Source organism: Silurus aristotelis, assembly GCF_946808225.1.
Source record: "Silurus aristotelis genome assembly, chromosome: 28".
Taxonomy (NCBI): Eukaryota; Metazoa; Chordata; class Actinopteri; order Siluriformes; family Siluridae; genus Silurus; species Silurus aristotelis.
In genome coordinates this window covers 2794806-2807715 of record NC_139601.1, presented here as the reverse complement: position 1 = coordinate 2807715, position 12910 = coordinate 2794806, and the positions used below count along the sequence as shown (strand labels likewise).

The window sequence follows — 12910 nt, the reverse complement described above, 5'->3', positions numbered from 1 at the left end:
ATCAACAAAACCCTTATCGTTTAATATCTCGACGCCTTTTCTCATTTCTGCGTCTTAAGTCTCGAAAAAATCAGCGGATGAGTTTGGCAGTGGAGCAGAGCCTCCAGCTATTCCCGCTTCAGAGATTGATTACGGCGCGACGCCAGGACTCCCCTTAACTACTCCAGAATTAAGCAGAGACTTAGTGCCAGATGCACAAAAGCAGACTTGAAGAGTCGTGTGCAAGATAGCCAGCAGCGATCCGATCAGGATTAAGTACATGAGAAATACAAATAGCAGGTCATTAACGTGAGTGTAGAAGACACAAACCTTTAGAGATGCGCTTATCGGATTATTGAACCCGCAACCTTTCTGCTGAAGCTACTTAGCGAGATTACGCTACAAAATACGCTAATATTCAGCTCAATATTCTGTAAAAAACATTCTGACGTGACGCTGGAGCTTAGCAAACACTTATGTTATATAAGGAAAAAACGATTTAAGTGGTTCTTTCCCAAACTGTTAGCAGAAACTTGGAGGCACACAATTGTTAAGGATGTCTCTGGGTGTGCTAGCATGAAGTTTTCCCTTGTGCCTGACTTTACTAATACCCATGTAGCTGAATGAATCTCCCGAAATCTCCACCAGCACACTCCAAGATCTAGAGAAACATCCCAGAAGAGATTAAAAAGGGATTTCTTCATCAAGCCTTATGTTTCAGATCGGTTTAAATCTGTGCTAACAAGACAGGTTTGAAGTATTTATATTTTTTGTCATTTTGGTTGGAGTCAGAACATCGATAATTTTCTTTAGGAAATAAATAAGTGGACATAGAAACCCATCTTATAAGTTGAAGAGAGGAATGAGTACGTGTGTGTATGTGCGTGGAGATAATATCGGAGCACGATGCGCCCCCGAGGCTGCACTTTGACAAGACGGTGTGTTATAATCACACTTGGCCCTCCCGCTGCCATTGTGTGCTGCGGTGTTAAAACCGCCATCCTTGCTTCAGAAAGCAATTACCTAATCATGCTAAAGCAAAGTGAAAAATTACAGGGTTTCCCTCAAAAAGGCCAGGGGGGTTAGAATACAGAAGACAGAACGGAGGAGCAGAAACGGAAGGGAAAGTCAGACACGGGCAATCTGCGACAGGGATCAGCGCAAATGTAGGACAAGTTCTGCGCTGCTAAAAGCAGCCATAACCAAGGCCGGGCAGAGGGAGCCGAAGTCGAGGTAGCGCTCAATGAGCCTCTGTTCAGGAGCAACGAGCGACTCATGGGTGTCAGATATCCGCCATTTCAGAAAGAAAGCCATGAGGAAGCTGATTTTGTACTGAAAGTACAAAAGTCTGTCTGCTCACCCACCAGTGTCAACCTTTTGTGGACAGTTTATTTGTTTTTAAAACACAGAAATCAGACTGGGTTTAATTCTTAACCTTGGACGCTCTGACTTTCTGATATGGATATTCCAGGGCATGATTTAGTTTGATTGTAGATTTTACACAAAAGTAAAAGACACTGTTGTCATCTATTACATTTTAAAAGATTGCCTTGACATTAATTGAAGGAAGGAGTCCCCAGTGACCATTAGATTGGTATGAACATCCCATTCCACATTTGCTGTTATAGTAACCTTTACTCTTCTGGGTAGATGTTCCACTAGATTTTGTGTAGAATTGTGGTGCTTCCTTCAGCCACAAGTGTGTTAGTAAAGCCAGGTACTGATGCAAAGTGAAGAGGCCTAGGGGGCCTGGTTTACAACTCCATGACACCACACAAGTTCTGCTTCAGTATTTGAGGATAAACTTAAGACTCAGAAGTCTTAACCCTATTCAAGGCCTTTCAGTGTTAGTATCTCTACTTTACAACTTGAAAGGCCACGGGCTCAAGGAGCGAAGGAAACAAGTGTTTATATAACTTTGATTTGATCCGCCCTGGTCACCCGACTTTATTTCACCGCCTTTATCTTATCTGATAACGTTCACTTTCACACCTACTGCTTAACCCCGAGGTCGTAACTCAAACGGCTGTCGCAACCGCTGGTGTGTGAAGCCTGGGCGGTAAACACTCCCCTTTTCCCAGCCACCTCGCTGCAGATCCAGGGCTGTTAGGGCTTTGTGAATACATGTGTTCCTTCAGGAGGTGGTTGTCAAAACCAAGCTTGAGGCTGGATCTCAAGTTTAGCCAAGTAAGATATATATATGTATCTCCTGCAGCCGCAAAGTTTGGCAATAAATGTGGGAATTGATTTCTATCCAGTTTGTGGCGTCAGTCATTAAGAGGATCGAACAATGGGTTGAAGATAGAGATGGAGAAGGTTTCTTAGGCATTTCTTAAACGGTTAAAGGGCTTACCCATCATAAATCCTTGAGGTTCAGCAGAAAAATCTACCCCAAATAGACATTGTTTTTATATCTCTTATATGTAACCATGGTCTTTTAGCTGCTCTTTCAGAGTACCTTAACTTTCAAACTACTGCTTGTGTCAGGTGAAGTTAATAATATAAGTTAATAACTTTATTTTAGGCATTGAAGAAACACTACTGTTAAACTGTAGATGTTTGTACCCTTTATATTTTGTAAAAAATGACTAATGCCAGGTCAAATGAGTTTTGCCAAAAACCCACCCTGCAGCTGTGCATCAGGCATGAAAAAATGTAGCAGTCATTGTCCTATAGATGAGATAAGCCGGGCTGTTTCCAAAAATGATTGGTAAAGGTGCAAAAAATAATTCTGTGGCTATCAAACGTGTTCGAACAGAAATCTTGGAGATGCGACGGCGAAGGTTTCGATTGCCGTAATCAGTCAAACTTGGCATCAGACGCCAGACGTTGCATTTTCGGGTTCCCATAAGCCTCAGGGTGAAGCTTGTGCAGCAGACACCTTTTACTTAAAAATCCTGTAAAAACCTGTGTTTCCCAGGGAGACAATCGCCCTCCCGTAGTCAATTAATCATCCTCACTTTACCCCCCACCATTTCCTTTATCCCTTCCTTGCCTTCTTAAGCAAATGACCGATTTCCTATACCAGGAAACGATCGCCGGAAGAGACATCATTTTTTTAAAGGGGTCAAACCTATTCGGACAATGATTAGCAACAGAAATAATCGATGACTGTTGAGCAGTTATGAAGTAGGTTTTCCCGCCATGTCGGTTCCGATTAATCAATAAAAACGTCTACCATCCATTAAAAAAACCCGCATGAATTCAAGTCCCATGATTCATAACGTAGCAAAGTGATACTGCTGCTTATCTGGCCGATCTTTATGGCGGACACGGCCGGCGTGCACTTCGCTCCTGAGAAGTGTGAAGTGATAGCGGTGACGGGGCTTTATGACGCAGCTGGTAGACAGAGCAGCGATTTAACGCGTCCCCTTTCAGACGGCTATAAACTAGTCAAATAGTCAAAGAAAGACAAAACCAGAGAAGGCCGCTAGCGAGCCACACCGATTTCTCTTCGCATCACTTTCTCTCTCTCTCTCTCTCTCTCTCTCATTTTCTCCTTCGCTTTTCCTGTCATAAAGGGTTTTTACAGCCCGGCAACGGGGCTGATAGGGAATCCAGAGGCTTCTTCTACCAGACTAAACACTGCTGTACATAAATGTGTATAAGCCTTGCAAGAACCTTGATGACCCCCCTCCCCCCCCCCCCCCAAAAAAAAAAACCTCTGCGCTCTAACGAGAAGTTAATGGCGAGCTGATTAGCGTGGAATTCTTTTTTCTTCTTCTTTCTTTCTGACTTTGTTGTTGTATCTGAAGCTGAGGAAAATCACATCTTGGGCCCATGTGCACAGATGCTGAATAAACGAAAGAGCAAAGCGCACATGCTGCAACGGGCAAAGGGTCTGCTCTGGCCCCGGGCACGGAACGATCCGGAGCCATGCAGACGCCGAGGCAAGAGTCTGACACAACACACACACATACAGAGAGAAAGAGAGTGAGGCTGAAAGAGTGCAAGAAATTGATAAAAAATTTTGCTTAAAAAAACAAACAAAAAAAGCACATTGTTTCATGGTGTGTTCGGAAAGACGACATCCAAGATTTATTGCAGAAGATAATAAATACAGCTGTGCGCCCAAATCGAGCACTCGTTAGCCCTTATTCGCTAAGTTTATTATGAAAAAGACGTAACTTTTACATCGCCAATACAACTGAGGGAATCTTAAGTGTGTAAATTGTGTTACGCAACAAGCTGATCTGCTTGGATACATCTGAGAACTGTAAGAAAGACAAACTTCTACAGGAGAAAGGAGGAGGGACTTGGTCAGGGTCAGAGGGCAGCCAGGACTCTGTTACTGTATGTATGTATTTTCAAAGGATCGTGGATCCATCAAATTTCCGTGCAACACTTAAATCCGTTCTCAGATATTCTGGGATATTCTTTCTTCTAACTTTGTTTGAAGAAAGCCAAGAACCTGAGATCATCATAATTGGTTTGGTTAAAATCAGGTTGGATTGGCTGCCAGATGCAATAATGACATGCAGTACAAGATGAACCAATTAGGATCGTGCATTTTTCTTGTCACCCAATTCAGCAATTTCTGCATCTTATTGTAATATTTGATTTTATTCTTTACAAGAAATAACACTCAATAACACTGGTTGATGGGAAACGGTACATTTTTATCTAGGAAGCGACTGAGATGTTTCTTCAGGTTTTATTTTTATCCAATAACATCATTACGTTCAAAGATTTTCAATAACATGGATAAAATATCAAGTGTCTTCAAGAGCCACTACTCCCTCGTCATAAACTAGTCATAAGTGCTGCAAGTCGCTGGGTCTCCTACACAATAAGATGTGCCAGGTTGTGATTTTTCACTAACAGGACTAGGCCTGCTGTGTGTGTGTGTGTGTGTGTGTGTGTGTGTGTGTGTGTGTGTGTGTGTGTGTGTGTGTGTGTGTGTTTGTGTGTGTGTGTGTGTGTGTGTGTGTGTGTGTGTGTGTGCGGGGGGTGTTCCTCAAAGCCCTATGCTCTCGTTTTTTTTCCTCCTTTTCCAACCCCCCCCCTTTCAGCTCTCTCCCCCTAATTTCTTTTCCAGATCTCCAAACTCTTACCAGATGTACAGAATTCAGAGATGATTCATCCATCAAGCTCACTTTGTAGACATTCTCCTAAAACAAAGGCCTTAGATATGAGGTGCTCGGCTACACTCAGTCTGAAGACGGAAATTTTGGTTCAAATCCAAATCGCTTCGAAAGGTCGAGAGCAGTCGGCGACATCAGTTAGCGAAATGAAATGCGACTATAACCGTATGTTTATTTTTATTTGCTTATCGTCATTATTTGTCATTTCTGTTCCGGATAAGGTGCCTGGGTTTGACTCTCCGCCCTTCATCTGCTCTAGCCGTAATTCATGTTTTTCTGATTTAAGCAGTTGATAGAGGAAGAAGGAAAAAATTTTTATAAAACGTGATACATCGTCCGATCGCGACTCGGCGTCCTTGAAAACACGAGGGCTGAACGCAGGAGGCTGTTAATCTCAGTGCCAGGCAAGCCAAGCTAAACACAGCCAGGCCCTCAACTAGCTCTGATAAAGCAAACATGCACACGTTCACATGCTCTCTCTCCCTCACACACTCACACACACACAGAGCTCCAGGCTACAGCGCACACCTGGAGCAAACCGGTTTGGGTTTCAACTTTCTCTACAGCCCCCCACCCCCAAAGCTCTGGATCACAAGACTTTGTGTCAAACCTCTGGGCTTTACCAATAAAGCGTGCAAATTCAATTTGCGGCCGCGTACGGAACCACATCGTCAACTCTTCAGCGAGGATTTATATTGAAAAAATAAACAAACTCCTGCACGACAAGCCACGAGGTGCTAATCAAGCGCTCGGTGACGCCATCTTTCAAATCCTATTTAGGACCTGAGGCCCCCAACATTCTACATGCACCAATAAACACAGATTGCTTACCAACACTTCTGACAAGCAAAGGACACCCTACAAATGCAAATCACGGAAAAACACATCCTCCTTCTCTTGCAAAAGCCACCCAGTATGCTATTCTGGGTCAGGGGTCATGACCCTGTAAGGCAGTATGGGAGGGCTGAGTGGGGGAGCCAAAGACTGAAGCCCTATTCTTTCAACAATTGAGGATGGTGATGAGTCACACCGAGTTCGATTAGCATAGTGTCCTTTTTTCTTCCCCATGCAGTGGTCGACTGGAAAACATGGCTACTTGTTCTTTAACACAAACATAGGCGGAATGATGGCGTTTAGACGAGCAAAAGCATTGGATAGCGTGATTCCAATCCGATGCACATGTGAAATGGTAGGATATCTCGGATTGCTTGAGCTGGGAAAAGTGGTAAGAGATTTGCACCAGAATCCATTGGATATGAATTCAGCTTGATGGTCTTGGAAAGCATCATGTGATATAAGAAAAAAATTTATAGTATCTTATTCCACTATAAAACCAGAAAGAATGAATGACTAGGATACTAGGCTTAAAGCTGACAATCTTAGCAAGCTATGATGATGACCACAGGAACATTATGGTGTGCATTAAACACGACCAGGCAACATCGATATCTCATAACAACCCCCAACCTTATAAGTCATGCTAGCATATGAAATGAGCCTAAATATACCTGACCTCATTGGTGATTAAGACCTAGTCTGACTTCTCAGTTATGCTACAAGTGGTGTGTTCTTTCCCAGAAGACACTGGGGAGCCCTGAAATGCAAGAAAAGTGTTTAGACAACTGGGACATATCAGAGGTCCTTTTTGTGACTTCACCATTACGGACGAATATTCGAAGGACACCTTGGAAAAACTTGACCATGTAGGTACAGGGCAAGAGGAAACAAAGGCTTGTTGTTGTTTTTTTGTTTTTTAAGGGGGAATTCTCAAATCCTGTCCAGCAAAGATGTTTACTTCCTCATGCTCCAGTTTCTCTACTGCTGCCTAGGAAGTGCTGGCCGAATTTTTTCGGCTTAAATTCCTCACCTTTAAAATCTGGTACGTCGAGTATTTGTCTTTCAAGAGGTGACAACTTCCTCGACCTGAAATCTCCCAGTCATGTGACCGCTTCTTTTCGGCCGTGCAAACTTTGTTTGGCCACAAAATCCGACGGGATGAAATCTGTCCAGCCGGATTTGACTACTAGGACGTCCTCAGTTATCTCTCATAAAAGACATGAGGTCATGTACCGTCAGCTAAATGATTTAATGTTACCCCTTCAAATGTAAACACCAACAGTATTAACAATCTGAAAAAGAGATGGACTTGCTACAGATATGATAAAATAATTAAGGAAACTTCCCAGCTAATAATATTTGATCTATTACAACTTTAGCCACTTTATTATAGTTGTCAATGATGTAATATCTGCTAGAAATATGAGATCCAAACCATGAATACGCATGTAAAAGGAAATCTGAACTCGTATCGAGCATACATTGGATTACAGAGTATATCTTAGGTTATCAAATCGCAAGAGACTTATACAAATGTTCGATTATCTGTGTCTGGATTTTATGTGGGCAAGGTGTAAAAAGGAAAAACAAAAGTGTTAATGTCAGTATGGTGTGTGACTTCTGGCTGTGACAGTTTCTCAGCTACATCACCCAAGATTCATGTCTCCATCTGAACTGTTAGATCCCTTGTCATTAGGGAAGAAGGGCCAGTCCATAAGAAGTTCTCCACAGGGTTCTGTAACCCTAGATCCTTGGTTGGAGTACTGTGTGGATTTGCACTCGGTAGTATTTAGGCCTATTCTGAAGTTTAAGAGGTGGAGAGGATGACATTTTACCAGTCGTAGCCTGGTATCCGAAAGCTTGCACGATACCCATGCACTGACATTTCTGCTTTAAAAAACGAAGGTCCTCAACCATGAAAAAAAAAAAGTCTTCAGCAACATAAGCCGAAGTTTTGCAAGTCTGTTCCTGAGAACGTCTTTTTCAACTTCGCTCAAGGATGTGACCTAACAATGAAACAGTTTCCTTCACTCAGCACTCAACTCACCTAAACAGCTCTGTCAGGTTTTCGTGATTCACTTCCAGTCATCCCTGACACGCGTTAGGCACAAAATATTGTCGGACACGCCTGTCCTTCGGTGTTCAAATGGTTTCGTAAGTCAATGTTGTGAACACCAACTACGCCGCTGTCATTTGTCAATTAAATCTTTACAGTATATAAAAGAAAGTAAAGACCGGATTACTGTGCTGATTACTGATATTATAATAATTATACAGTTCATCACTGTTTATCATCAGTGGCATTTTATAAACATTTATACAAATCCTGAAGCTTAATTGTAGCTGTGAAGTTGTAGCGCATATATTTTAACCAAAAATGGGTTTCTAGAACAGCAAATGTCAAATATGTGAGTGAAACAAATTGGCCAAAAGTTTTGCTGAGCGTCGCAATCGGGTGAGATTTGATTCAATTATGAGGATTTGATGTAGTGATATAAATTGTTTAAAGAAATATTATAGATCTAATACATTTGAAATATGTCCGAAATCTACTAAATTGACTTAAAAAAGACTCCATATTTTGAAACGGACCTTTAAAGGTTCTACTAAGCGAGCTGATAACGAGAAGCTTCAAAAGGTTAGCTCCTCATTGAAACTGTTTTTGATAACCATCAAAGATAGATTCCTCTCTGGTATGTCTCCAGTCACTGCTTTCTCTTGGCCTTCAAAGAAAAAAAACAACAAAAAAAAGATGGCCATCTTGGACCAAATGTGTCTAGGTGTTAGACAGATAATACAAAGTAATAAAGCCTTACCCTTTCAAAACACAACAAAGGCGGCTACTGGGGTGAAAAAACAACAACAAAAAAAACACAGATAAGAGCTAGGTGAATTGTTCTGGCTTGCGGATCATGTGATTTGAAAGAACTAAACTCAAAATAAATCAAAATTATGTCTATATAATTGGGTTAGAAAAATTGGATGAAATCGGATTATATGGATAATTGCTAACCTTTTCCTGTATTTATTAATATACGTTTGATGGAGGAGGGTCCAGGAAATAAGTTATCCCTTATGCTATAGCAGCTATTGCAGGGTTTTTTTCCCCTATCAGCCTCTCTAACATATAAAACCCAAATAACCCGAAAGAAACGTACACCTTTTACATGTTTACATGGAGCGTCCACAATCAACTGAGTGACAGAGCTGCTGTTTTAAAAGCGAATCCATACTCTCTCACGTATATGCACTCAATAATACTGTACTTCACACTGCCTGATGTTGATTTATAACCAAAACCACACCCAGCAATTTTATCCTACCTCACAGGTGGCCAATACTCTTATTACTCCATTATTAATCCATTATAACTCTATTACTGCCCATAGCATGTACTAGTAGGTATCATGTTAACAATTTGTCTCAGTAAAGGTTTGACTGATTGCTTTGTGAGCATCGTTTCGAGCACTTAATTCACCTATTGTGTTTGGGTATTTACTTTCTCTGTTCTTCTCGCACTCGGGGTGTTAAAGCAGGTTTTGTATCGGATCAGCGACGACATTCAATCTGTACCTTTCCGTCTTTTTTGGGGAAAAAACTTGTCTAGGCAGTGTGTTATATGTTATTAGCCTGTATTCTAAGTACGTTTTTTTTTTTTTTTTGACCATTGTGTGTAAGATGTTTACCTGAGAAAATATTAAACTAAAAAAACAATGCTTAGAGGTGTTGTGGAAAGCTGGAATGTTTAGAGATAGATTTCCTCTCTGGATCTCTCAAGCAACCATTGCTTAGGTTTGTGCTAGCAAAACATTTTACCTCAGTGAACTGTTGGATTTGAATGTCTAATAACAGAACAAACAAAAAACATATTTGGATTAAAAGTCAACCACCTTATTTACCTCAGAACCATCTGAACCATCAGTATCATAAAGCTCCAACAATATAGTGAGACCTAGCTCAAATAAATCATCTCGGGTTTACACATCTATCTACTTATTTCTACGTTTTCTCAATGTCAATAAACATTCATTATGCAACGATGACTTCTCTACTCTGAGATGATCACTAGACCTAAGGCCCGAGAACTCACACCATACTGACACGGAAGGTCTAAAGGTCTACATATAACATAAACACCAGGATGGATAATGAGATATGATTTGGTTGCTATCATCATATACACGCATCTAGCCCAAACTATATGGGCTAGATATCTTACAGCTAATCAGGGATTCAATGAAATGGTGCAGAATCCTCGGAAATCAGGTCTCACGCTAATTGTGTTTTTTTCATCTCTTCGTACATTTCACACCGTCAACTTCATCACATCTGTTACATACCCGCATATCTTATTGAATGCATATGTAATGATTGTATAGTTTATAGTGCATTGTGTTGTCATCATCCTGCACGTCTGTTCAAACATATTACAGTTTCATATAAAATCCAAAGAATTTATATTATTTGTGTTATTTGTTCATTTCACAAGAAAGTATCATGATATGTATTTGCTTTTAGGTGTAACAAGCATTGTGATATTTTTGTGTGATTTTAGATATTTACAACTAAGTTTGGTGTTTGTTTTTGCAAAATCATAGCTATCACACATAAGCTTTGTGATATTTTTTAATTGTTGTAGGTAGTATAAGTAAGTATCCTAATAGTTGTGTGCAAGTTTATGTATTATTAGGTATAATTATTTTTATAGGGATTTAAGGTCATAGTACTGTAATTATTGGCATATTTTTGTGCGAGTTTAGGCTTTATATGAAAGTGATGTGATATCTGTATGACTGTCGTGATTTCTTTGTGATTTTAGATATCAAAAGTAAGTACTCCGACATCTTTTGCAGAATTATAGATATATGTAAGTACTATGGCATTTTATGTGTTGATGTTTTGGGGGTCTTATCTCAGTATTAACCATATGGTAAAGTTACACCACAGTTACAACACATCTTTTCGCAAATCTTTCGACCCTGAGATTGATTTCCACACCTGAGTCATGTGCAAGTGTGTTATTGTATCACATGTTTACATTTTCCCTCAGTTTTGTGTTAAATCTGTTGTGCAAAAACTGCATTTCAAACAAACATCAGAACCAAGGACCAGTGAAGGCTTCAGGACCCGAGTGTGTTTTCACCTGGATGAATGGCATTGAGGGGATGTGGACAGGGTGGACAGTGTGGACACAGTGGGAGTGAGGGGGGTATCTAATAGGCCTACAGGTAGGTTCCTCAGCTCAGGTTTTCTCAGTGTGTCTGATCTCTCAGATCGCTACAGATTGTCCAATCAGCAGCAGGAGATACTTACAGATAGACGGTCTGATCGGGTAAGTCTTTGGGGAAGTCGGTGAGTTTCCGGTGGCTGCAGTCGGCCGTGTCTAAAGTGCACGTGCATTCTCGCGGACACGCCGATCCCAAACCGGGCGCCAAAAACAGTTCGAGGGCCACGAGGGAATAAAACATATAACGTGAAATGTGTCCCGGAGCCGCCGCCATTTTGTATCCGCTTCAATCGGCGGATCGGATCTGATCTGATCTCCACACAGCTCCCAGTCCGGCGTGTTTCTCCTACTGATTATTTCTCCAACATTGAGTCGCCTGTACGCCAAAAAGTCCCTGTAAGCATCTCAGGTGTTTGTGTGTGTGTTTTACTTTCTATATGGCTTTTTTGAAAGGAAGCCAAACATCAACAACAATGTTTCCAAAAGCTCCTGGTCCTGCGTTCACTCCTTTCAAATCCTCGCACAAAGTTTCACTCGTGGGTTTGCGTGTTTTCTTCCCAGGTCCAAAACAAAAGTGAAAGAAAAGTTTACACGTGTTTACATGATGTTGAGGAACTGAAGAAAGCCAAAGCGGAGAGCAAGTCCAAAGCTGTTGTCCTTAAAAGGTTGAAAATGAGCTCTGCGTGAGTGTGTGTGTGTGTGTGTGTGTGTTCGCGCGCGGGCGCGCGCGCGCTCTTGACTATTTTGGATCCGATCCGATTAAATGGTTATGATAAATTATAAAAAGACAAATAATCCCACAATCAGGAAGTGTCACAAGTGTTTACACTGGAGAGAAATTCGGATTCTTTTGCCGCCGTAACGTGTGTCCGAAAGAAAACGGGAAGAAATCTTGTCCTCGGACTCCATGGAGACATGACCAGTGGTCGAGTCTTCAACCTTCCCGAAAAATCATTTCCTCCCTCTTTATTGTTGCATATACCGAAATAGATCTGGAAATGTAAACACCAACAGCAGATCAGGAGCGTTCCGGTGTGAACGCCGCAGGAACTTTCCGGGTCTGTAGGAACCGGTACAGCTTCTCCTGGATCTCTTTAAAAGGGAAACAAAACCCCAAATCCGAGCGATCACCAATTATTGAACGCTTCTTCTTTCACTTCTGATCCCAACAGCAGATCTCTCTCTCTTTCTCTCTCTCTCTCTCTTTCTCCCCCATCTGTCTTTACTTTCCCCCTATTCGATTCAGCCAGAACGCTCTCTCTCTTTTTCGCCCCACGTTGGAAGCCTCGGGCTCGTCCTCCCGCCCACCTCGGTTTCTGATTGGTCACCCTAATATACCAGAGTGATTTCATTGGCTGGTTTGAGTTTTACTAGCGATCGAACAGCTGCCAGTTACGGCGTGTTAGCCCCGCCTGCCTTCACCACCGAGGGTGTGAAGCGGCCCCGCCCCCTTTCACTTTCAACCACAACTTAAAGTGGGAGGATAGAAAGAGCGATTGAGAGAGAGAGAGAGAGAGAGAGAGAGAGAGAGAGAGAGAGAGAGAATGAGTGGAGTAAAGTTTACTCGGATAAACAAACTTTAAATAGCTAAAAAGTCAGCAAGGAAACAATATAATCTAAAATACAAATAAACAAAATGTTTGTATTGCTAAAATTTAGTTAAAACAAGCTAAATAAATAAATAAAACCAATTATAGATATATAAACATATGTAGATATAAGATTAGAAATACATATACACAATAGTATATCTGTATGAGAAATATTTAAAATATATAGCTAT

At 41.3% G+C, this 12910-nt stretch overlaps 1 protein-coding gene and 1 long non-coding RNA gene across 2 annotated transcripts in view; one reads left to right on the top strand and one right to left on the bottom strand.

The window, feature by feature from the left end:
* lrig1 (leucine-rich repeats and immunoglobulin-like domains 1) overlaps positions 1 to 12410 on the bottom strand; it is a 33536-nt gene extending 21126 nt beyond the window's left edge. The window contains exon 1 of the mRNA XM_083533468.1: positions 11214 to 12410. Coding sequence (XP_083389594.1) covers positions 11214 to 11401 — 188 coding nt within the window. The 5' untranslated portion in view covers positions 11402 to 12410. The remainder of the gene's footprint in view (positions 1 to 11213) is intronic.
* LOC310721640 overlaps positions 10645 to 12910 on the top strand; it is a 34048-nt gene continuing 31782 nt past the window's right edge. The window contains exon 1 of the long non-coding RNA XR_014532153.1: positions 10645 to 11128. This is a non-coding gene — a long non-coding RNA (uncharacterized lncRNA). The remainder of the gene's footprint in view (positions 11129 to 12910) is intronic.